This window comes from Mustela nivalis (genome assembly GCF_964662115.1).
Source record: "Mustela nivalis genome assembly, chromosome: 3".
Lineage (NCBI taxonomy): Eukaryota > Metazoa > Chordata > Mammalia > Carnivora > Mustelidae > Mustela > Mustela nivalis.
In genome coordinates this window covers 121350296-121376313 of record NC_139022.1, presented here as the reverse complement: position 1 = coordinate 121376313, position 26018 = coordinate 121350296, and the positions used below count along the sequence as shown (strand labels likewise).

At 45.1% G+C, this 26018-nt stretch overlaps 1 protein-coding gene across 1 annotated transcript; it reads left to right on the top strand.

The window, feature by feature from the left end:
* Nucleotides 1-3469: 3469 nt before the first annotated feature.
* GABRP (gamma-aminobutyric acid type A receptor subunit pi) lies at nt 3470-25556 on the top strand. Its single transcript, XM_082726144.1, has 10 exons — nt 3470-3670; nt 8146-8242; nt 8716-8834; nt 13054-13121; nt 14130-14347; nt 16623-16705; nt 19956-20093; nt 20576-20728; nt 21238-21425; nt 23513-25556. Exons 2-10 carry the CDS (start codon nt 8190-8192, stop codon nt 23813-23815), a joined length of 1323 nt encoding a protein of 440 aa, XP_082582270.1. The 5' UTR covers nt 3470-3670; nt 8146-8189; the 3' UTR covers nt 23816-25556.
* Nucleotides 25557-26018: the final 462 nt, after the last annotated feature.

Sequence of the window (26018 nt, the reverse complement as noted above, 5' to 3'; positions counted from 1 at the left end):
GTACAAAAACACCTTTGCACGGAAAGGAATTATTATGAGTACTAATGTTTTTAGTGAGCGCAATGTGGTCAATATGTTCTATGATGGTTGTGCTACCTGCATATTAACATTTTGCAGTTCAGTATTCAGAAGATCTGGTTTTAAGTGCAAATTATTTTGATACTTGATTCTTATAGCTTTCAAAGTTGAAAAAAGATAACCTCAGTAAGGTGCAGGCATCCAAATGAAAAAAAAGTGCTTCATTGGCTATGCTTACTAGAATATTAATGTTTTCATCTTTCTCACCAATTATACAAAGGCTTTTATTTAAATTTAGCTGGTAAATTTCCATCTTCTCTGATGTCCATCAGTTGTTCTTATGAACATGTCAATTGTGTTTTTTCTAGTTTTCACAAGGTTTGAAAACCACTCAAACTCTTATTCAGAAGATGTTTAATTATGTTGGGCATGAAGTAGGCCCAGCATCAACACTACCATTTTCTTGATGTTGGCCTCTGCATTATTAATGCTATCTTCTGGAATTAGTTTCTTCTGGCAGGACTCGTTTTTAAGCCATGTGTCCATTTGTTCAGCGTTTAGTGAAAACAAATAATAAATCCATTTAACCTGGCCCACCTGCCCTGCAGAAAGTAAAGTTATACAGAAAGCAAAGGAGTGGGTGCCAAGCCCTCCCAGTTTAGAGGCCCTGCTCTGTCTCAGGCCAGTGTGGCTAGGCTGTTCGGTATGTGACCTTGGCATGTGACCTCAGATGGTCTGACTGACCAATGAGCAGCCAGTACCCATCCCTTAGTAATATGAGAAGATATAATTGTCTTTCCCATTGTTTGAAGCCCTAGAAATCCTAATATTTTCTCCCCACATTTCAGTGGGTTCCTCTTGCGCATAGCCTGGTATTTGCAGGCCTCGTTTTGGAGACCCCAGTGTCCAAACTGAGGAGATGCAGAGAAGACAAATGAGAAGGTGTCCGGGGTGGGGAATCAGTCAGGTGTTGGTTGGGGGCAGGGAATAAGGAGATCCAGGTTGTCTATAGTTTCCAGCAGGGACCTCAGGTTGGGGTGGGGGTTGGGAGGTGGTAATCAGTCTGATTAGGCAGCATCTCCTGAGAAGCCCAGGTGCGAGGTAGGCTTGTCCCACCTTGGCCTTCCAGGACAGAGGAGGATCCAAAGGCTGGCTTTGTCCCTTGCTTCACTTGGACTCTGTTCCTCTGTTCTACCCCACTCCCACCCCAGATCACTGCATAGACCTAGGTGGTAAGCCTTTGACTCAAAATCCTAAGACCTGGGTTCCAGTCCATACGTGGTACCTGTGTGACTCTGGGCATAGTTTTCTCATCAGCAAAATGAAAATAAAGGAACAAGCCTTGCTAGCTTCCCAGGATTCTAATGTGGTTCAAACAAGAAAAGACACAGGCAAATCGAAAGGTTCAGAAAACTACAGAGTGCCATATACCCATACGGCGTCATTATGCTTTATTTATACATTATACTTCATTTATACTATCTCATGTGCATGGTGACGGATGCCCCAGACAAGGCGTACCCCATCACTCTGGCCTTTGTTTTTCTGGGACATATTCTAGGAGGGTGTGTAGCCAGGGGGTGTAGGAGGTGGACACCAGGATGAGTAACTCATGGGCAGTACGTCTGCATAGCTGAACATCCTGAAATACTACTGACCTCAGGCACCCTGAGAGTAGAAGTCACACTTGGGAGCCAGGTGGCCTGAATGGTGCAGAGACTATCGGGGGTTCTGGAGCCAAGGAGCAAGGCCAGGACCACTGGACTTGGCTTCCATGGAAACTCCCCACTTACGATAGAGATGATAAATATGATAAATTAATGATGACTGTAGATACTCAGACAGATGGAGGATTGGGCAGAGTACAGACATGAGAAGATACTAACATCAGAATAAGACGAACGACTTACTGAGCACATACAATGTGCCAGGTCATTTCAGATACACCACACTTGTGTTGTTACTGAATTCTTTAACAATGCTCCCAGAAATCATCTCCTCCTTTGTCAGAAAATGAAACAGGTCCAAAGAGATTTCAGTAACTTGCCAAAAGCAAGCCACCCAGCTGGTCTGTGTTCTTTTATCTAAGTCTCACCGGGCCTGTGTCAGAGGACACCACAAGCCCGCTCCCCTACCCCCAGCTCTGCATTGTCTTTGTTACTTTTAAGCCTTTGTTTTCTGTGAGCACATCTTGGAAACCCTGAGAAAAACCACAAAGCAGTTTCCATTCATTGGGAACCTGAAACCAGCTCCTCAGCCTTTCCTGTTTCAGCCGCCTTCAAGGTTCCCAGGTGAAAGTGAGGAGGCCTTTCAGGAGAAATCAAAGAGCTTTCTCTTCGGGTGCACAGAAATGCTCGCAAGGCGGGCCAGGCTCCGGGGCACACTGAGGAAACTGGTTTGGAGCCAGAGGCTTTTGTGGGACGCCCACCCGCTCCATCCTACCCTTTGTTCCTTGCAGCTTCATTCACTCCCCATCCTGCTTCTCCCCTGTCCCACCACCTTCTCCTCTCCAAGACTGGCGGGGGTCTGGGCAGGGGCTTGGCCATGCTGTCGGGAGGGCAGGAGGCACCTCAGGGCTTCTTGCCACAGCCTCCACTCTCTTTCAGGCCCCTCCATCGGACTCCCTGCTCCTGGCTCCCTCAGGGCACAAAGCCATGTCTCCAGGGAATTCCTTGCGCCTTCCCGTGGGTCTGGAGCCGGGGGTGAGTTTTGGGGCCACTGGCTGTGGTAACAGGGAGAATTTAGAAGTCTGTGCCCACTGTTGAAGCCCTTCTGGTAGGAGGTTCAACTGCTTATGGAGGACAGAGAACCCTAAAGCAGCTTCACAGGGAGTTAAAGAACCTTCTATGTGAGGGATGGGGATGGTGAAGGAGGAGAAATCGAGAAATCTAGCCAGATTTTTCCCAAAGTCCCTCCCACCTCTTTCCAGGCTGGCTGCCTCAGCCCCAATCCTCCTTTCCCTTGGGCACTTTATCTCTTTTGAAAACTTCCCACAATGGCCTCAGATCTGCAAGTCTCCTTTTACAAACACTAGGCTTCTGTTGATTCTGAAGGTGCCCTTAAAGTGCCCAAGGAATGAGAATTTTAGAAATGGTCAAGTTCTATCTTCAGGATGGGAAGCTGAAGACTAAAGAGGTAAAGTGGTTTTGGTCAAGGTCTGACTTGCTGCTAAGACCTGTTCCATGACACCAGAATAGAAGTGTCCTCAAAATTCAGAGCCTAGGACCCATCTTCCAGGCATGGTGGGTGGGGTCACCCACTGTCCTGGACTTTCATGGGTCTCTGATCTCAAGATTCTTTGCTGGTTGTGGTGCAGGAGCTCAGCCAAGACACCAACTCTGAATCAAAGCCCTGGCAGCCAGTAGTCATAGCAGGAGCTGGGTGAGTCCCACAAGCACCAGGGACCAGGTCAGAGCTCCACCCAAGGGAGGAGCCATGGAAGGTTCTGCCCACTTCTCTGCCTAGCCGGTCTTGCAGCTCTGTCTTCCCCATGGGGATAGCTACTCCATCAGAGAGTGGCCATGTGCCTGCAGCCAGCACATCAGGGCTGAGGATGATAAGACTCTCAGGGACCCAGAAGACCATGTTCTGCCTGAATGCCCAGCCCAAAGGCCAGAAGGACCTGCTCTAACAGAGCCTCGGTGGCATCCTGGTAAGAAAACTGCTGGGCCCTGTAGTACTTGGAGGGAGGAAAGGGAAGGAAATTCAGATACAATTCCTGTTAGGAGCGAGGAGGTGGCTGGGCCTAGAATTTGCTGAGCACCTACTTTGTATCAGGTCTCACCACTGTCTGAAAATTGTTGATTACCATCCCATTTTATAGTGGAGGAAACTAAAGCTCAGGGAGAAGCAACACAATCTCAAAGTCAGTGGCAGAGTCAAGATTAGAGCTTCTTTTAACTCTAGAGCCACAAGAGCTCCTTCCTCTCTGCACTGTCAACCAGGGCCCCCCACACACCACAACTTCACCTGCTGTGATTTTCTTAAGGAGGTTCCCATGGCATTAATGCTTTCCTTGCCTCGACCTAATTTGGGCTCCACTCCTACTTCCCAACAAATGATTATGTCTGTGCAGAAGTGACAGAAGTCAGGGGACTCTGCCTGCATGGGAAGGAGGCCAGAGCAGGACAAGTTTGGGGGTCACTGTCTGCGTGATGGAGATTCTGGGAATGGGAATGGAAATGTGCGCATATTGGAATTACCTCTGCCTCTTAGAGCCAGTCCAGAAAAAGCTGCCATCTGACACCTGGGTGACCCTGCAGTCCTAGGTCTTGACCCTGTCCTTCCTGAGCTGATGCCAAAATGAGGGCCCTCAAAAGGACACTACAGTTAGCTCCTGCCCTGGGTGGCAGCGGATGGGTATTAGATGAGATTGAGCTTTGGGCTCTCATGGTCAGAGCGGGCTCCCTGAAGTCCCCATAGAAGATGCCAAAGGGAGAGGAGAATGAAAATTAGTATTTATGGAGGGCTTTCTGTTCCCATTTCTCAGATAGGAAAGCCCACACTCTGAAAGGTTAAATGACTCAGGTGTGTCAACCCAAAGTTCAAACCTTTCTATGTAGAGGAGGGATCTTGGCAGAGAACCCATCAGAGTAGGGTAAAAGTTCTAGGCTGCCTCTACTCAGGAACATCTGGAGACTTTCTGAGTACCGTGTTCCCTGCAGGTGGGAAGGGCTAGATCCAGCTGGACTCTCCAGGTTCCCTGTAGCTCTGGGGACAACCCCTCAGGGCACTCCCCTCTGGTGGGTCAATATGTGGCGCTGCCAAATGCCATTCCCAGGGTCTGCGTCAGCACTGGTGGCCAGAGCCTTCATTCAGGGAGGCAGATACATAAGCCATCACTTGGCGGTTGGCTCTTCTGCCATGCAGGCTGAAGGCACCAGCACTGTTGGGTTGCCATTTGGGACATAGTGTGGATGCAGCACCCTCTCTCAGAGGTGGGTTTGGTGTAAGAAGGACCAGAGTCAAGCAGAATTCAATTCACTGTGGGACCTGGGGCCCTCTTCCTAAATGCAATGCAAAGAACAGGGGCCTGGAAGACCTGGATTCAAATCATGACACTTAATTGCTTTGTGGCCTTGGCCAAATCCCTTCACCAACTTGAGATTCTAGAAATTCACTCCCACTGGGCCTGATGGTCATGAGAATTAAAAGCAATTAAATGCCAAGCACAGCATCTAGGGGGCTTCCTCTTCTTCTCTTTTCTTCCTTAAGATAAAATGAGACCTGTTCAACAATCTGACCAGATCAAGCAAGGTCACATGGAAACATTTTTCCAGATCTGGTGTAGGCAAAGCTTTTCAGACACAAGATGTCATGGAGCAGATTCAGAGGCCCAGGTCCCTAACATAGAGAAACACGATTCAATAGGAAACTTGGAGCTGAAGCTAGATTGTTCTCCAACTTGCCTCATAAATTCAATTTCCCATAAGAGGAGGAAGAATTTAAGAATATCCCAAAATGAGAATGAAGCTAAGTCAGAACAGAGTAGGAAGAAGTCACAGGGGGCCATGGGCTAGAGGGGAGAGACAGAGCCTAAGTGGATGGGAGAGTGTTGGTGGGCAAGCCTCCCTATCTTTGCCCAGCATCTGGACGGCCCACCTGGCAGATGGAAACACTTTCTTCAAGAATCTAGTGATCTTCTCTCTAAGACTTCCATCCTGGCACTGTCTCACCCTTCCGCCATGGAGCTGACCACTTGCTTCCTTTGTACACCATGTACCCCTTTGCCTCAGTCCCTGGTATAGGACAGTCTCAGGGAACACTGTGTCACTTCACTGCTTAGGCTCCTCTCTCTCACTAGACGGGAGCTCTGGGGATGACTCCCACATGCCTGATTCCCAGGAGGAGCTTGTTAATTAAGCCTTTGGAAAATTGAATGAAGGGATGGGAAGTCATGGGAGCCACTCCCTGGACCCTGTTAAACTTGATGCCAGGGACAGGGGAATGGATAGAGACTGGAAGATGAACTAAAGGAAGAAGGTTTGAATATGATCATTGGCAGATTGACGACGTTGACTTATCAAAAGATGAGAGGGAAAGGGCTGAGGAAGAGAAATATGAGTGCAGAGTTCCAGGAGCTTATATATGTGCTAAGATGTCATTACTGATTTTGTAACAGTAGAAAATGAGGAAATAACTTAGTACCATGTGCAGGGTGTGTGTTATATAAATGTTGGTATATTGATCTTATGAAATACCTTTTTTTTAAGATTTTACTTATTTATTTGACAGAGAGAGAGAGATCACAAGTGGGCAGAGAGGCAGGCAGGTGGTGGGGGGTGGCGGGGTAGGGAAGCAGGCTCCCTGCTGAGCACAGAGCCGGATGCGGGGCTCTATCCCAGGACCCTGAGATCATGACCTGAACCAAAGGCAGAGGCTTAACCCCCTGAGCCACCCAGGCACTCCGATCTTACGAAATACCTTGAGCCATTAAAGAGAATGAGGCAGGTCTGTAGGGACTGAGAAGCTGGCATTGGAGAAGAGCAAGTGTCATGGGGTAGCTGTTAGAAGGATTCAGGTCTGTCCCTCACCTGCTCTACAACCTTGGGACTGTTTCCTGTCCTCTTGAAGCCTCAGTTTTTTCATTTGTAAAATGAGGAGAATGGTAGTAATAACCTCAATGAGTTGTTGTAAGAGTTTCTGAGGTTCTCAGCAGAGTGTAAGCATGCCTTAAGTATTTAAGAAATGTTGGCTGTCATTATTAAGCAAAAAAAGTAAATATCAAAAAATGCACACCATCACCTGAATTTTATTTTTTAATTTTGTCTTCATGCAGCTATAGATGTATATAAATACACAATAATATATGCATAGAATGCACAACTGTTAAGAGACAACTGGTTGAGATGTGAGACTAGAGAGAGGTGAGGAAGGGATGGGGTTTGTGATTTTTTTTTTACACTTTATTTTTTTAGGAAAATTTTGGGCTCAGAGCAAAATTGAGCCTCCCCACCCCACCCCACATACAGCCTTCCCCACTATCACATCGCCCACCAGAGTGAGACATTCATTAAACTGATGAACCTACATTGACAGATCACTGGGACTTACACTTTTAATTATCCCTCTCTATCTTGTTTTCATTTCTACAATGAGCATGTATGTGCTTTCTAAGTAAAATTAATATTAGTTGCTTAATGGCTGAATGGCACCTTAAGCCCCAGAATGGCTAGACTTTTGAAGGTCGCCTGGTTTACAGAGGTTGCCACAGAGGAAGGGGTGACCCACCCTGGGACTGCCTGCCTCAGCTCAGGCCCTGAGCCGCACCCAAGAACCCCCACTCTGCTGTCACCAGCATGACAAGTCACAGGCTCACCAGCCTGGCTGCCGGCTGCTCTCTCAGGAGGAACACCTGAGGAGACCAGGCCCCTGGGCCATGTCTTCCATGAGCATCCTCACGCATACCCGATGCTCACTCACCCAACCGGCTGAATGGCTTCAGAACACCCAGAGAGCAGGTCTGGGAGGTTGGGAGAGCTGCCAGTATCATGGTTGCAAGGCTGCCAGCCCGGGCTCAAAGTTTCCTCTGATATTCACAGTGACCTGTGAGTCTCTCTTTCCTCACTGCCATGCGGGATTAACATACCCACCTCACAAAGGCACGGTGACAGTGGAGTGAGAAGATTCTTGGGAAAGTATCTGATGTATTCCTTGGCACATGGAAGGTTCTTGGGAAGTTTGCTTGTTTGTTGTTGGGAAGTTTTCATTTCCTGTCTACATGATCTGCTTAACAGGCCTACACCCTTGGATTAATGGCATTGTCGGGGTGAGTACACAGTTGGGGGTGTCTTTCCTGGCAAAATCAGGATAAGGACAGGGAAAGGACAGTCTTGGGGCTCTCCAGATACACAGGCAAGGATGACTGACTGGCTGCATTTCTGATGCTTCTGAGCCACTCTCTAAACAAGGTGTCAGACTTTATTTGGGTTGGATTTATGATGTGATCCTCCAAAATGAAGTCATTCCTGGATGGCATGGAGGGAATAGGAACTATAACCAAATGGCATGGAAAGAGCCTGCTCCCCATACATTCTGAGAAAATACTGCAGCTGATGACCCACGGGATGGAGCTGGGCTTGGAGCAGGTGAGCCCCTTGGGTCACCTCTCCCATCTTGTTTCCCTAGGTGATTTCTACTTTGGTCCCTCTCTGCATGAGCACCTTATCAACATGAAATACAGTCTCCCCTTGACCTTCGTATGTCTGAGTCTCTTCACTCCAAGGTGAGTTTGCTGCCTCACAATGACCTTGGTGAATTGCTTTGCATATATGCATGAAGTAGGAAGGGTGGCAGGTCCTCCAACTTACCAATGGCAAGATAAAGCCTAGTCTATCCACCTTCCTGATACACCCAGACAGCGTAACTTCCTGCTGTATATTCCATCTGGAGAACTCAAGCTTCCAACATGGTCATAGATGGATGAACCCCTTGTGCTTTTTTCTAAAGACACTTGAAGGGTTTCCCAGATTACCTCAGCATTCTGATGATGTATGGCAAACAGACAATAAAGTGGAGTAGGATAGGGACATATTAACTTAGCAACCAAAAATTAGAGATTTCTCTCTGGGAAAGTCACCGCTGGTACGTGGGCACAGCACACACACATACATGCAAACACAAACTCAAGTTTAATGTGTCTACATGCTTATTCACACCTTAACAAGCACATGCACCAATACCCACTTTCTTTTCCAGGATATGTATCCAGGGGAATCAGTTCAACCTCGAGGTCAGCAGAAGTGACAAGCTCTCCCTGCCAGGCTTTGAGAATCTCACAGCAGGATATAACAAATTCCTCAGGCCCAATTTTGGTGGTAAGTCATCCTTTTTGTCCATCCAGGACATTAATTCAAAAGGACCAGAACAGACGCAATATGCAGAGGAGGGTTTCAGAAGGTTTTGGTTGACCTGTTAACCAATTTTCTGGTCTGTGACCTGTTAAGGATGAGCAGTGAAGGGTGAGGAAAGCCACTGATTTTCACACTACTTTCCTGAATGTGCTTTGCCTCTCAACCTGCAGGATAAAGAAATCCTCATCCCCGCTAAGGAGGGGACCAGAGCTTCTAACAACCCCTCACATACTGTCTTCCTTCTGCCCCCACTTCCAGTGTTTAAGGAACTCACCAGGACTACACCACCCAGCCTTCTAGCTTTCAACCTGGTCACTCAAGGCTAACCCCAACTGTGCCACCTGGATGACATGCCTGGGCCATTTGCCTGCTCAGAACACCTGCCTATGTCCCAGCATCCTCTGCAAAGAGTCCAGAGCCCCTTGGCACACCAGGCCTTCCCAGTCCAGCCTCTGTCATCTGCCAGTGTTGCCAGCCCAACTCCTCCCACTCTGCCCTGCCACAAGTGTGCCCCAAATGCTCCCTGACCTCCTCGGCTTCCCTGGGCTCCATGCCTTTGTTGAGACTATTTATCTGTTGAGAATGGTTTCTTCCAACTTGACTCCCTAGCAAAATGCCAATTTTTCATGTCTGAAATCAAAGGCTTCCTCCTCTGGGAGGCCAGCCCTGATTCCTTTAGGCCCCATGCCCATGCTTCATACTTTGTTTTGAACATGCTTCCAAATCATAGCCATTACTTGGCGGTACCAGCAATGCCGCTGTTTTACATCTGCCTCAGTTTTAGGCTGCAGCCCCTTGAGGGGGGTCTTGCTTTATTTACCTCACTAACCCCAGCAGCAGCCCAGCGCTTGGCAGAGAGCAAGATCTCAATTGGTACTTGGTGACAGAATGAGGCAAGGAGGGCGGGAATGAAGCCAATCTCATACCTCCTCACAGGGTCTCAGTCTCTGTTTATAAAATACGAGGTTGACAAAAGTGGATGCTAGTGTCATCTTACATAGCATAAAGTGTTAGAAAGAGACTTGGAGTTGAGCAAACCTCCATTTGGCTCCTGTCTCTACTGCTTGCCCCCTTTCTGTAAAATGGGGATATATCTCCCAGCTCACAGAGGGGACGGACTGAGACGAAGTGGGTGACACGAAGCATGGCGCCTGCCACGTCATCAGGGTGCGTGGGTCTGTTTTAATCCCCTTTCCTTTCTTCCTGCTCCTCCCCTCACATGATAAAATTCTCTGGTCAAATCTAGGATTAGTGGGTTAGTGCAGGTCCTCTGAGGAGCAGACACCAAAAGGTGATTATCCATGCAAGATTTTTATTGGGGCAATACTTCTGACAGAATGTGGGGTGGGAAGAGGGGAAAGCTGACCGTGGGGGAAGGAGAGAGGGAGGGCAGGAAGGTTGGGCACAGGTGTCTTAGACTATGGTGCAGTTCTCTGTGTTTGCAAGGGCCTCCAGGGAGACCTAGAGCCCAGGTTCCCATCAGAGGAGTCTCCCATTCCCCTGCCTGCCAGGCCCAGTGTGCCTTAGTATCCCCACCACACTCAGGCACTGGTGGGGCACAGCCATGTAAAGCATGGCCTCAGAGCATGTGCCGTAACAGATTTCAGGGCACAGCAGCTGGCCCAATTACACCCACCTCAGCTGGAGATCAGAGAAACCATTTTCAGGGCCACATAATAAAGACTTGAGATCCCAAGTTAACAAATCTAGGAAGGCTTCAGGATCCCCTGGTCTTCAGGCCCAGCTTAAAACTAATGACAAGCAAATGAGTCTGTACACCCTGGTTAGGTCCAACTTTTCTGCCTCCCAAACCCCAAATTAGGCCAGGATACTGCCCTTCTTGTTGCCTGTTCACAGGTCGGTAAGAGGCAAGGTTCTTGGGCAAAGTGCCCATTCTGAATTCGGGGTAGACCTGAGGAGTGTGAGGCCCAGATCCACAGGGGCTGAAAAGGGGAAAGCACAGGCCCCAAGACCTTGGCAATCTGTCTTCTAAAGGAACCTACCCGTATGTGGCAGCCTGGGATTCTGTACAGGGACCATGTTCTCTGTAATGTCTGCCCACTTGAGGTCCTTAAGAGACAAGACCTCCATAGGGTTTTCAGGGGATGAGGTAGCCAGAGTGCAGGTGTGTAAGCAGGCCCTAGGAACACAGTCCAGGAAATAGCTTTGACCTCTTTCCTAGGAGGAAGCTGCCCCCTGGTGGCACAGTTCACTGTCATAACTCAAGGGGAAGAAAGCAAGTTCTGGTCCATAAAGAAGCCAAAGGAAGCAAGGTCCGGACTGGACTAGCTGGAAGCAAATGAAACAGCACAGTGGAGTGGACTTTTGTGCACTTTCTGTTCTCCATGTTCCTCAGGGAGCAGATAACACTGACCCACTGCTCACTGTGCTCCAGACACTTAAAAATAGATCCTGTTACCTTCCCAACCCAACCCTCAGAAGTAGACACAAATAGCTCTCTTTCACAGGTGAGAAACTGGAGCACAGGGCGCCTGGGTGGCTCAGTGGGTTAAGCCGCTGCCTTCGGCTCAGGTCATGATCTCAGGGTCCTGGGATCGAGTCCCGCATCGGGCTCTCTGCTCAGCAGGGAGCCTGCTTCCTCCTCTCTCTCTCTCTCTCTCTCTCTCTCTCTGCCTGCCTCTCTGCCTACTTGTGATCTCTCTCTGTCAAATATATAAATAAAATCTTTAAGAAAAAAAAAAAGAAACTGGAGCAAAAAAGCTTCAGCAATTTGCTCAAGGTCACACGGCTACCAAGTGGTGGGCATGGGATTCAAACACTCTAACTCTAAGCTCCTTGTCTTAATTTCTGCCTCGAGGGGCAGAAAGCCACTTAGCGCCGTGCTCCTTCATCACCTTCCAGGGTCTGTCCTCCCAGTCTCCCACTCTTCCACTGAATATTAACACCAAGTATTAGCTAAATTATTCTTAATTGCATTGGTTTTAAAACTCCCTTTCCAAATTCCTACCTACATTCTATGGCTTAGTTTCCTTCAGTTAATAATTAGGTTGCTTTGTATGATTCCTAGCAATTAGATGGTTTTAAGCTTCCTTTGAATTCCACCTCTCCTCTTCCCGGTTAATTCATTGTCACAGTCCCCTGAGGCACCCCAACTTATTTATTTCAAGTGAAAGCTATTGCAGCTATTCACCTGGTGAGTAAATTTGTTCCTTTTCCAGAATTAGCTAGGATTACGGAGGTGATAGGGAAGGAAGGCGAGTGCCATGTATTGAATCTCTATTATTATGTGACAGACACAGTCCTGGGACTTTGTACAGATCATTATTTTTGATCACCTTCTTCTCAAGTATTTCCTCTTGCCACCACCCTGTAAAGAAGCTGTCACTTGCTAATCTCATTTAACCCTCTTGATGCCACCATGATGTCATTAGCATTAGCCTTACTCACAGGGGAGAAAACTGTAGTTCTGAAAGATTCAGTAACTTTTCCTAGCTGTGAACTCACATCTTCCTCACCCCTGGGCTTTCCTTTCACATCTACAGTCTGAGGAGAAACAGACTTGTTCTGGCCTGGCTTCTGAGAATGGTGGCCCTAAGGCCTCTTTCTCAGGAGCTGAGACCAGCACTCTGAGGAGTGTGGCCTGAGGCCCAATATCTGTAAACCAGATCACAGGGGAAGGTTCTGGAATTCTAAATAGTTTAGGCTTTCTGGAGAGTAAAGGAAGAGGAGGGAGGTGGCAGGAGGTGAGCAAGAGCTCAACCATGAGCAGTCTTGAATGCCATCTTGTGGTAAATTTACTTAGTTGAGGGGAGGGAAAAAAGATCTCTGTGCATAAATTTCCAAATCTCATACTACATTTCTAAACAGTTTGTCTCTTGCAAGCACCACAGGAAACATCCTCCAAGAAAAAAGTAGCAAATACCACTACATCCTCTAAAATATGCACTTGTGAACATAGGGTGGTCTCTCTTACATGTTAAGCTATTTATATATTTGTGCATTTTATACAAAAATTTTTTCATACTTTTTTTCCATTCTACACAGTGGTTCTTCCTGACAAGGGGAGGATAGAAATTTTCCTTTCACTTTATATACTTTCAGAGTGGTTAAAATTTTCCAATAGGCCAGTATTATTTTGTATTTCCTAATTTTTAAAGCACTGTGCTAACATAATGTGTTTGTGTTTCTGTGTAAGTCCTTCTGGTGTTTTCTTCATTCCTAGGAGAACCAGTTCAGATAGCACTGACTCTGGACATTGCAAGTATTTCTAGTATTTCAGAGAGTAACATGGTAAGTGCAACTCTTCATCTTCCCCCTGAGGAGCCCTTCTTATGTTTTATGGGGATGCACTTTCTACCTACTCAAAAACAGAACAGAGACCCACCGCCCCCATGCACTTGGAATGGCAGAAGCTGGAGACCTATCCCTAAACTCAAGGCAGCAGAAGATTCTTGTAAAACAGATCTTCTGCATATCAGAAGGAAAGTAGATTCAAGAGCCAAGAGGGAAAAGATGAGGGATTGGAGTGGGTACATTTGAAACCAGAGAGAGAATGGAAGTACACTGGGGAAGGCTGAATATCACATGGGTCCTCCCAGAGCAGAAGAGAAGCTAAGCTGTTGACAGCTGACAATCACATGACTGCTCTCCACCATCCTCTCACTTAAGAGAACCCATTAAGGGGGTGCCTGGGTGGCTCGGTGGGTTAAAGCCTCTGCCTTGGGCTCAGGTCATGGTCCCCAAGTCCTGGGATGGAGCCCCACATGGGCTCTCTGCTCAGCAGGGAATCTGCTTCCTCCTCTCTCTCTGCCCCTCTCTGCCTACTTGTGATCTCGGTCAAATAAATAAAATCTAAAAAAAACAAAAACAAAAACAAAAACTTTAAAATAAAAAGAGAGAGAGAGAGAGAAACCATTAAAGACAAAGTGACACTAAAGGCAGATTGCCCACAGTGTCCTGCTCTGCCTTCCTTGTAAATTCTAGACGACCTAAGCGCTTAGCTCACCAAAACCTTCAGCAACTTGGTCAGGCCTTTGGGACAGAGGGCAAGCAAGTTAAGGCCCTGAACATGCTCCTGTGGAGCTCCCTTTTGGCAGTAAGAGTTATTGTCTAGAATAAATGAGGTGCTTTCTTCTCTTACTGCTCCGGGCCGCTCCCTCAAGAATAAGACTTTACAGTCTGTACCCCTGACCTAAATCAAGGTTGGAAGGGGAGTAAGATTCACCCCTTTCCTTCCATTTTCAAAGTCTCCCCCCCCCAACCCCCAACATCCATTTCTACCACTTGGCTTTCCCCTAGGACTACACGGCCACCATATACCTCAGACAGCGCTGGACAGACCAGCGGCTGGTTTTTGAAGGCAACAAGAGCTTCACTCTGGATGCACGCCTCGTGGAGTTCCTCTGGGTGCCGGACACCTACATTGTGGAATCCAAGAAGTCCTTCCTCCACGAGGTCACTGTGGGGAACAGGCTCATTCGCCTCTTCTCCAATGGCACCGTCCTGTACGCTCTCAGGTGACTGGGTCCCTTCCACCTCAGGGCAGAATGGGGAAATGGCAGGAAGAAAAGGCATAAATATCTCCTGGTGGTTCTGTACAGCACTCAGATAAGCACCCTGAGGTCTCGCCCTTCTCATGCTCCTGCCTTCCTAGATTCTTGTCCCCATAACAGAAGGGCCCTCCATCAGTTCAGTTTGGCTCAATAAGTGGCTCCCAAATGCTGCTCTGTGCCAGGACCCACAATGGACACTGAGAATCCAGAGCTGAATGAGACACATTGTCCTGATGCAGATGGAGAAACAAAGGAACAGCATCGCAGCGGCGGGGTGGGGGGGCAGGGAGCTAAGTTGGGCAGTAAGTTAGTGGTTTAGGGTGGTGCTAGAGGAGGCTTTCACAGAACACTGAGCTTATTCTTAAAGGTTTAAAGAAAAAAAAAAAAAGCTAGCAAGGGAATAATGGGACTAGCAAGAGTGACCGAGAGGTAGGTCCACGTCAGGGATTTTCTTTTCATGGGGCTCAGTGGAGCTACGGTTGTCCTAAAATGCATCTCTCCTTGGCTGAGGCATTTTCCTGCAGAGAAGCCAACTGCAGTGCCCCAAGGCCTTTGCCATCTGGAGTCATGGGCTCTCCTTGGTCCCTTCCCCAAATCCCTGAGGCCAAAATTTCCTTCCACCCAATTGTGCATCAAGCGGCGGGTTGGCTAGAATAAGCAAGGTGCTCCCTAGACGCAGCAAGAGGCAACCCACAGGAAAGGCTCATCATTGACTGTGCAAGGGATGTGCAAGGACCCAACATACCTTCCCCCACAGTCTTTGGGGAGAAGCCCAGAAACCAATTACTCATGGGACTTATTGTAGATCCCAAGTAAGAAGCTGATATTATGCAACAAAGACTGAGCTAGCCAATAAACTGAATCTTGGAATTGTTCATCTGGCATTCCTCAATTTGGCAAAAACCAAAGCCCCAACCCTTTCTTCAAGAAGCCAAACTAGACCTCTCCCTTGACCCCCAACTCCAGTCAACATTAATGTCCCCCTTCCTGTTCCTGTACAAATCTTTCTTCTGTCTGTATTATGCACATAATACATTCTGTCCTGCGCAAGGATTATGGATAATGGTTAACAGCCTGGCTCTAGAATCAGACACATCTGGGGGCAAGTTCCTGTTCTGTCCCTGCTCTGTGACCTGAGGGAAGTTGCTGGACTCTCTCAACCTCAGTTTCCTCAGCAGCAAAAGGAGAAGAATATTTCCTACCTCATAAAGCTGTTGTAAAAATTCAAAGGGATAATGCATGAGATGCACCTCGACCCAGGACTGGCTTGGAGTAAGCATGCAAAAAATGGTAGATATTGTCATTCTGTCATTCTCTGTCTCCCTGAAATGAGTGTGAGCTTCCTCAAGGTGGGTACCGTGTATGCATCATTTCACTTTCCCCAAGAAGCCAGCACAGTACTTAATAAAAATGATGCTTGGTCAAAATATGTAATACTGGAAAAAAAAAAAAAAAAAGGAAGATAAAGGTCAGCCTATTGAAATCTCCACTGTGAGGGCTTTGCTGATGATTAAGTGAATGTCTCTAGGTGTTGGTCCCCAAGAGCCACATTGTCTGGGACCTTCCAGCATCCTCTACTTCCTCCAAGAATGCTGATCTCCAGCCAGGAGACCTCGGCTCCAGCTACTCGGAGCTGTGTGAGCTGAGGCAAGCGCCTGAGTCTATTGTCAAATGGGGACGGTAGTGACAGTGCTGTCTGTTCTAGCTCCTCCTGGGTTTGTCATGAAGATTACATTTTAAAACTGGGTGCAGGGGCGCCTGGGTGGCTCAGTGGTTTGGGCTGCTGCCTTTGGCTCGGGTCATGATCTCAGGGTCCTGGAATCGAGCCCCGCATCGGGCTCCCTGCTCCGCAGGAAGCCTGCTTCCCCCTCTCTCTCTCTCTATCTCTGCCTGCCTCTCTGCCTACTTGTGATCTCTGTCAAATAAATAAATAAAATCTTAAAAAAAAAAAAAACTGGGTGCAAAAGCATGTCAAACCAAAGAGCAATGCTCCTCTGCAATGTTCTAAGTTTGCCTCTTCACTGTCCACATTCCAGTTTCCTCCATTCTGGACCCCAGCTTTGACCACAGCTCAAAGGGGTTATGTAGTACAGAAGACCTCAGGATTGTTTTGAGTGCAGGCTGCAAGTCACACGTTCACTGTAAGAGTCAAGGTCAGAGTACCCTTGGAGTGGCCCTTAAAAGAGAATGTATCCTTTCCCCCAGATCACTCCTTTTGAGCCCATTTTTCCTTTTTTAGAATCACAACGACTGTTGCGTGTAACATGGACCTGTCGAAATACCCCATGGACACACAGACATGCAAGTTGCAACTGGAAAGCTGTGAGTGTATATCCTGCAGGCCCCCAAGATGATTTTCCTGGGTGACTTGACTTAGAGCCGTGTATTCATGAAGAAACACACAGCAGCCTTTCTTTTCTTGGTGTTGATTCAGCCCTTCTGAGTGTCTGTCCAGAGAGATTTAGAGACCTCGCAAAGACAGCCCTCTGACACTACATCATTTGGGGGAGGACCACTGTGCATCAGCACTGAATATTTCTACCTGAGAGTAGACAGGACAGCCAAGGAAGTGGGAGTCTATAGGACAAGGAGTGGGACTCAGAATCTGAGAAGGCACAGAAGCCAGAACACAGCAGAGGTTAAAATTGGTAACTGGTGAAAGCAGTCATTGACACTGATTGCACAACTGCTTCCAACTTTGAAAAGAAGTTGCTTGGTGTTTGTGTGTGTGTGTGTGTGTGTGTGTGTGTGTGTATGATATATAGATATATATGTATATATATATACATATCTATGGCTTAACACAACAATGAGGAGCATCTAAACTGCATTCTGAAGATCTATGATGAGGAATGAGCATTTATTCTAAGTTGATATATATCAAATGGCATTGTTGAATAAATCTCCATTGTTCTGAAATGCCCACCAAACTTGGGAAAGTGGTACCCGCGACAGGTGTCCTGAAGAAACGATGCCTCATTCAGGCATCCAGGGATGGCTTGTACCAGGAGGAAAAACCATAGTCAAGCACTGGGGATCAGCAGGCATTTCTGACGTGAGGACATGAATCCAAGAAGCACAACCGTTATGAGGTGGCAGTCATTTTTCAGAGGTAGACGTTTAATTAAAGACTCAGACAAACAGATTAATTACCCTATTGATTAAATGCATACAAAACCTCCTTAAAGCAATACAACTATTTGGGGCAGAATAAAACTTGAGGTTATCAAAAAGAGAACTCATTTTCAGCCCCACACGGAAAAAAGTAATTGCCCTCCACGTGTGGCTCTGCTCATCTCAAATCCCAGGAGTGAGATTCTCCTGGAAACTTCAACACTTGGCTTGCACGAATACCATCCCCAGTGAGCAGAGGAAGCTTTCACTGAGTGTTTATTGGCAGTTATTTGGGTACAGAAACCTCACCAAGGGTTGTTTTTTGTTGTTGTTTTTTCCTGAACACCATCCCTAGGAAAGAATTGCTAGCATCCCACAAGAGCTGTGATAATGTAATGATTACGAGCATTTAATGGTCATAAAAGTAAAGTGTCCAAGTAGAAGCTTGTAAAATTCACCTGTTTAGACTTTTTTCTATTTCTTGGGGATCCTAGGCATTTTTGGACAGCTAAATTGGACAGTAAATGTTGGGGTGCTTCTGAGAGAAAGCTCATAGACAATTTTTACCTGGAAAAACTCTAAGAGCTCATGACCACTTCTCTGCCCTGTGGAGGGGAAGACAGCCATGGCTAAACAGTGCGTACCACAGGCTAGGACTTAACAAAATGTTAGTCCCAACACTGGGTCCCATCTCCGAGTGGTCTGGGAAAATGAAGGCGATATAGTTCCATGTTTAAGATGACAGGTTCTGGGATCAATGGGTTTTCCCTGTCACTAGCAGTGGCTTTGGGTGACTAGAACTAACCTCTCCAGCCCCCACTCTCCCTATCAATGAATGAGGAAAAATAATAGTATCTGACTCAAAGAGTTATTTTTTAACAGTTCTATTGAGGTAAAATGTGCATACCATAAAATTCAGCCCTTTCAAATGTACAATTCAAAGATTTTTAGTAAATTTGTCAAGTAGTGCAACCGTGGCCACATTTCATGGTTAGAACTTTTCCATCAACCGAGAAGATTCCTTCTGCCCATTTACATTGTCTCCGGTTGCCATCACCAGGCCCCAGGCAACCGCTACTTTACTTTCTGTCTCTGTCCGTATAAAAAATATCCCATATAAAAGGAATCAATACAACATGTGGTCTTTTGCATCTGGCTTCCTTCACTTAGCATGTTTTTGAGGCTCATACATGTTGGGAGACTGTATCATTTTGTTCCCTTTTATTGCTTTATTCCTCGTTCTTCCATATGAAAGAGTACAAGTAGTACACTTCCCTTTGGCTTGTTTCCACCCTGTAGTTATTAAGAATAATGCTACTATGAACATTTGTCTACAAGTTTTTTGTGGACGTGATTTGATTTCTCTTGGGCAGATACTTGGGAGTGGAATGCTGGATCAAATGGTAAATTTATGTTCAAGTTTTCCAGAAACCGCCAACTTGTTTTCCAAAGTGGTTGTACCATTTTACATTCCCGCTGGCGACGTTCCAGCTTCTCCACATTTTCATCATTGATTATTGTCTGTCTTTTCATGACAGCCATTCTTACGGGTGTGAAGTGGTATCTGACCGTGATTTTGATTTGCTTATCCCTGAACATACAATCCTGGCTTTGTTTTTAACTTGCTTTGCTATCCTGGGAAAGTTAGGCAATCTCTCTGAATCTGTGAATTTTCATGTATAAAATGGGCAAAATATTACAGTTCCTCTATTCTAAGGCACAGCATTTACTGAGTAACATTTTAGGAAAAAAATGTACGCTCAACTTTATATGTATGTATGTATGTATGTATGTATCAACTCTGAGATCTATCCCAATTTCCAAAACTGTAAAGAAAAAAATTTTTAGTGAAGAAATATAGAAATACCCACCTTGCAAGTTTGTGAGCACATTAGAGACATAGTGTATAAAAGACTTAGCATAAATGTTTCATAAAAGGTAGCTATTATTACTATTATGAACTGTATTAGTAAAACTGCCTTGAGATTTATCGAATGCCTAAGTTAACAGACATCAATATAGGAGCTAGCTGTAGGTTTCTTGTCTTCTTCTGTTTTTGTGCTTGCATTTATGCCAACATGGAAATAGGAACAGACCAACTGTAAAGTCACTGAGAACACGGCAGGGGCTACTAGACTGTCCTGAAAGGCATTGTGGAGCTTAGGGCTGTGTGTGTTCACAGATAGGAATGAGTTCAATAAATATCATCCTAGAGGCCTATTACCTACCAAGTCTGTGGGATGCTTAGCACAGAGCTGGTTTTTGACTGATGGCAAACAGCCCTAGCTGGTCATCCTGTTCTGGGAAGACCCTTCAGTTGCATGTGAGAAATCACACCAGGTTTCACATGGGTTCACTATCAAGACAGAACTCGTTCTGCCCACACATTGTAGTGGTCTCCAGTCCAGTTCATTCTGCCACCTTCTTGCACTGACCAGGGCACTGTTTTCCTCCCCAGGGGGCTATGATGGAAACGACGTGGAGTTCAGCTGGCTGAGAGGGAACGACTCTGTGCGTGGGCTGGAAAACCTGCGGCTTGCTCAGTATACCATCCAACGGTATTTCACCTTGGTCACCAGATCGCGACAGGAAACAGGTGACTCATGAGACGCAGCGTACAAAAGCAAAATAACTGAATTGCATTCTGAGTCAGAAATACCATCTCTTTTCCACTTTATCTCTTTGGCGCCCAGGAACCCCCTCCACAGTGTGGTAGGGCAGGAGGATTTGGCCCTGACACTATTACCTATTTCACGCCCAGTATTGAAATCATCCCCCAAGGGCTCGGAGTCTAGTGAGGTAGACATCGAGGAAACCAGCAGGTATAATTCAGCAGGAATACTAGCACAGAGCAAGGCACAAGAAAAGGATCAGGGGTGGGGGTACCAGCACCCCTCTACATCTCATTCTATGCAACAGCAGTTTCTCCCACTGAAACTGTAATGACAGTACATGCTTAACTAGGTTTTGGTGAATAACAGATAAATTAATGTGAATATAGCTAATTAAATGTCCCATATGGAAAGCACTCTGCTGTGTGAGGAGACATGATTTCCTATCTCTTCTTTACCCAATCAGGAAATTACACACGACTGGTCTTGCAATTTGAGCTTCGGAGGAATGTCCTGTATTTCATCTTGGAAACCTATGTTCCTTCCACTTTCCTGGTGGTGTTATCCTGGGTTTCATTTTGGATTTCCCTTGATTCAGTTCCTGCAAGAACCTGCATTGGTAAGCAGCTCCAACAGGAGACTTCTAAGAACTGGGGTTACAAAAACAAAACAAAACAAAACAAAACAACAACAAAAAAAAACTTTGTTTCTTTTTACCTTCTACCAGTTTTCTTTTTTTCCCACTGATATTCATATGATGCTTCTAGGAGTTGGTTTCTTGAGAGATCTTTTACAGAGAGAAAGAGACAGACAGTGCCTTTCCAAACATGTTTTATAGTGATAAGAGAGAATTGTGATTGGATGGTCTATTACCTGTTATTTTGCCTACTGAACACCTCCCTCCAGTGGGAAAACAGAAGGTAAAACATTTAGAAAACCCTATCACTCCTATCCATTCAAAATGGATAAATCAATCCTGTGCTAGCAGATCACAGCTTTTTCAAAATAAGCTGTTCCATCTCTGAGTTCTGCCCCCTTTGCCAACTCCTGAATGGTGACAGTCTGCCAGGCAGAGGTGAAAGGTTCACAGACCACTGATGTGGGAACATTGCCTGCCTGTTTTCCCAGGAGTGACCACTGTATTGTCAATGACAACGCTGATGATCGGGTCCCGCACTTCTCTTCCCAATACCAACTGTTTCATAAAGGCCATCGATGTGTACCTGGGGATCTGCTTTAGCTTCGTGTTTGGGGCGCTCCTGGAATATGCAGTTGCCCACTACAGCTCCTTACAGCAGATGGCAGCCAAAGATAGGGTAAGAATTTTGAAGGTCCTGTATATGATTCATCACTTGCCCTGTGCTGATCAGTAGAGATGACCCTGGCTGGTTCCCATCCCCAAGTGATTCACTTTGCTCCAGCAGTACTCATCCTTGTTCAGATGGGGTCATCTGGAAGTCATGGCACCTTTTGCAAAAGACTGCTCTTTCCATCAAGTACGATGGGATATTAACATGTTTAATCTGCTAGCAGAAAATAACCGTTGCCTGTATGCAACATGAAATCACAACCACAAGAATAAGCATCCATGAAAAACCCAGTATCAAACCAGACGTGATCAGCTGCTTACAAGTTTCAGATTAATAAGTATTTACTATTTAATTCTTTTGTTGCATTCTTATTTTCTTAAATTATACAAGTATGGTTTGCTGGAAAATGTATGGAAAATAAATTGCAGCAAATTTCTCAATTAGCATATATTTCTGCTAAGTGGGAAAGACTGCCATTATCTGAGTTAGCAGTGAAACACCGTGGCCCAGCTCTCAGAATAATAATAATCGTTATTAGCAATTGAACATTTACATGCACCAGACGTACTTCCAAGCCCTTTGCAAATATCATTTAAATTGTCATAACAACCCAGTAAAGCTATCTCCATTTTTATAATTGTGGAATCTGAGTTACAGGGAGAGTAAGTGATTTGTCCCATGAGATGTAGATGAAGAGGTAGAGCTAGGATTTGAACTTGAATCTGCTTAGCTCCAAAGCCTGGCATTTATCTGTTATTCTCACTGGTGGTGGGCAATAGCCATGCTCTTAACTGTTGTTCACTCCAGGCCTATGGAACCCTGAGGTTCTTTGGAAGTCCAGTTTGATAAACACTGGTATACTAAAGCTCATGCTAACAAGCAAGAAAGTGATAGGGTTCAGCACAGAGCAGATGCCCACCTCCAGCAAAGTGCCAGGACCACACAGGGTCTAATGGTGAGGAAATGAATCAGAATAACCCAAAGACCCAGTGGCCTTGTTCCCTTGTGTCTAACTAATGTGAACAATGTTTCATACAGTCATATTACCCAATACCAAAGACAAATGAGCCTATGTACTAGCCAAAGAAGAATATGCATTTCTTTTTACTCCCTGTAGGCTTCATTAAGGGGTCAATAGTTAATTAAAAAAAAAAAAGGTTTGGATTTGGTAGAATGGCAATAAAGGACTGGAGAACTACTAAAATCCTTTACCTAAGTCATCAAAAACCCTCCTTTTGCTGTGTAGAATAATAGCTCCACTACAAGGTATTTGCTATGTGCTAGACATCTCCTTCAGTCCACCCAACAGCCTGTCAGAGGACCACCGCTGTTATTCCAAATTTGCTACTCAAAAACCTGCCACTCAGAGAAGTGAGATGGCTCATCTAAGACCTCACAGCTAGTAAGTAGCCTGGCCAAGGATCCAAAGTCTGCTCTCTCTGACTTCACTACGCTCCCCACATGCTATGTCCATTCCAAGCATTTTGGAAAATGACAGCTCCCCAGAACTGTAGGGAGCATCACTATTTCTGTTTGTGTGGCAGAGACTTTTAAACACTGCCGATTTCTATTATCTCTCATAATCAATGAATTCCCATGACATTGGAATTCCCAATTCCAATGACAGAATGGAATTCATCAAACACCTACGAAATGCTTTACATAATTTATCTCATTTAATCTTCCCATCCCTTTCATGAGGTAGGTATTAATAACATCACCATTTTGCAGGCAAGGAAACCAAGTTTTAAAGGAATTAAGGTAACTCAGATTTCATAATAGCAAGAGGCAGAATGGAATTCAAACCCAGACCAGCTAACTTCAAGGCCTGAGCATTTAGCACAGAGCTCTGCATAGCAACAGTGGGCAACAGTTATTCTCCACAGTATAAAAGCTGATGACCTAGGGATGGGTGCCTTTAAGAAGGATAACAAAACTGCCAAGTCTGGCCCACTGGCCTATATCTGAGACATTCAGTGCCACTTTCTATTAAACCTGATTATTTAATACTTAGACTTCTAAGTATTTAAATGTCTAGCTACTTATTTTGCTAAGTCAAGTCTTTCAAGCTAACTACATTGTCTATGATCTAGGGGACGGCAAAGGAAGTAGAAGAAGTCAATATTACTAACATCATCAACAGTTCCATCTCCAGCTTTAAACGGAAGATCAGCTTTGCCAGCATTGAAATTTCTGGTGATAATGTCGACTATAGTGACTTGACAATGAAAACCAGTGACAAGTTCAAGTTTGTCTTCCGAGATAAGATGGGCAGGATTGTTGATTATTTCACAATTCAAAACCCCAGTAATGTTGATCGATATTCCAAATTACTATTTCCTTTGATTTTTATGCTAGCCAATGTGTTTTACTGGGCGTACTACATGTATTTTTGAGAGTACGATGAATTGTTTGCATGTTGTGGTTCTTCAACAGAACAAGGTAATGATGTAAATGGGATTCTAAGCCAAGTGTGTGTGCTAACCCAATAGAACTACGAGTGACTAAAATAACATTTGAGCATTTCTCCTCAAAGACTATTCCCCCAACCATTATTTAAGCTGTGCAGAAGTCCTAGCATTACAGAGTCTTGTAATAGAAACATCAACTCATTCCCTTTTTATCTTTACCAAAGACATCCCCATGGAGCCTAAGATTACTAACCTACTCAGAGTTGACTATTTGCTCAGTGGCTCCCTGGTCTGCATTTACTTCATATAAAAAATGAGAAGGAAACTATTATATGTATTGAGTAACCCTCAAGTGTCAGTGGTTGTTTCTAAATTAATCATACATGCTATTTACTAACTCTCTATAGTGCTTATAAAATGCATTGTTACCTATTTAGGGAGTAACATTTTCTAGTTTTTGTTTTTGATTAAAATGAAATGTGGGCCTAAGTCAATTCGCTGGAAGTCACTGCACTAACTCAATACTAAGATGAGTTTTTAATACAGTATTTAATACCACAGCAGAATTGTCCCCAAATCCCAATAAGTTCCACCATTGAAAAATCAAATGTAAATGAAGAAAACATTAATGGGTCAATAATCTCTAACATAAATTTGTTTCTAAGATATAATGCATTTCCCTGAATCTTAACTGAAATAGCTCTGGGGCTTTATTCCCCCACTGGATATGTCTTATCATTTAACTATTAAATGTACATCAGTCCTCAGCAATGCGAAAGTCCTTTACCCACATCAGGGATGAAGATGGAAGATTTTTTTTTTAAACACTGATTCTAAGGAGTCTTACTTTGAACTGTTGCCATCAACACTTGCAGAACTGAGTTCATTTCTACCTGCTTCTCTGACACCGAGCAGCACTTTCCCAGCAGCGGATCTCCTGCATCTTTCCAAGAGGAGCTCTTATTCCTATGCTCTAGTGATCAGGAATGATGCTTATTAGATCATGAACTGCATTACCCAGAAACAAGTGGCCTAGAACAAGTAAGCTTGGCCTTGCTTGGAACCCCGATCCTTCTAGCTGGATTACTTGGAGTAGCTTATCCTGCATGAGTAGGAGAATGTTGGTCCTGAGTCCTGAACTTTCTGAGTAACAATGGGACTTGTTCCAGAACCTATGTGCAGAAGAGCTAGCTTTTCCAAGTCCCATCCCTCTCACCCAAACACAAGAAGCACATTATTGCATCCTTGCCCCTCGGTCAAGCTCAACCTACAGCGTTATTAAGTGGAGATTTGCCCGTGTGTCATGATAAAGGCTTCAGTTCAGACTCAATCTTCATTAAGAGAATCTTTCCATCTTTAATTCTTCAGCTTCCTTTTTTAATAAATGCATGTGTTTACCTTTACTTTCAGAAATAAACCATGGCTTCTCTTTTCTATAACCCTCTGTACCATAAGCTCTCATTCTTTTTCTCTTTTTGGTAATTCTCCCAATTTAGTGTGTATGGGTGGAATCACTTGAGCTTTTAACAAAATGTTTCTAATGGGAATGAGGGAATTAAAAGAGGTGGAAGGTGATTGTATAGTTCAATCATATTTGTGGTTTTTTTTAAAAAGGTTTGAAAGGAAATATCTGCTCTGAAACCCTGTTCAAGCAATACATATTTTTTTAAAAGCTGTAAATGAGTGAAACTATGAAATAAACATACCATACTAGCTACCCAACAAATCAAGTGGTCATCTGTAGAATGAGTAGTGTAAGATCCCATCTGGAAATGGTATACATTGTAGCGGTAAACTCAGTGGGCTCACAGTCTAACATCTCCTTGTTTCCGCCCACTGGAGACAGTACACATACACATTCACAGGCACATACACACACATCCCCCCTACTATTGCCTGCAGAGGAAGATACACACTGGAGGCACAGTCAATGTCTTTCTTTGAGATCACTGCACCACAACACTTGCCTTGCAGTTAAACAGCTGGGCCCGCTGCTATTGAAAGGTCAAAGTCTCAGAAAATGTCACAAATTCCCTTCTAAGCCTCCTTCATTGTTTTGGAACTCATTTTTATTTTTGTTGAATGATATTTTTGAAGTTTGAAAATATACTTTGGGGGGGAATTCTTGCATTTTGTAACATTCTGACATCTATGTAGGCTAAAACATCAGAGTTCTCAGTGAGAACTA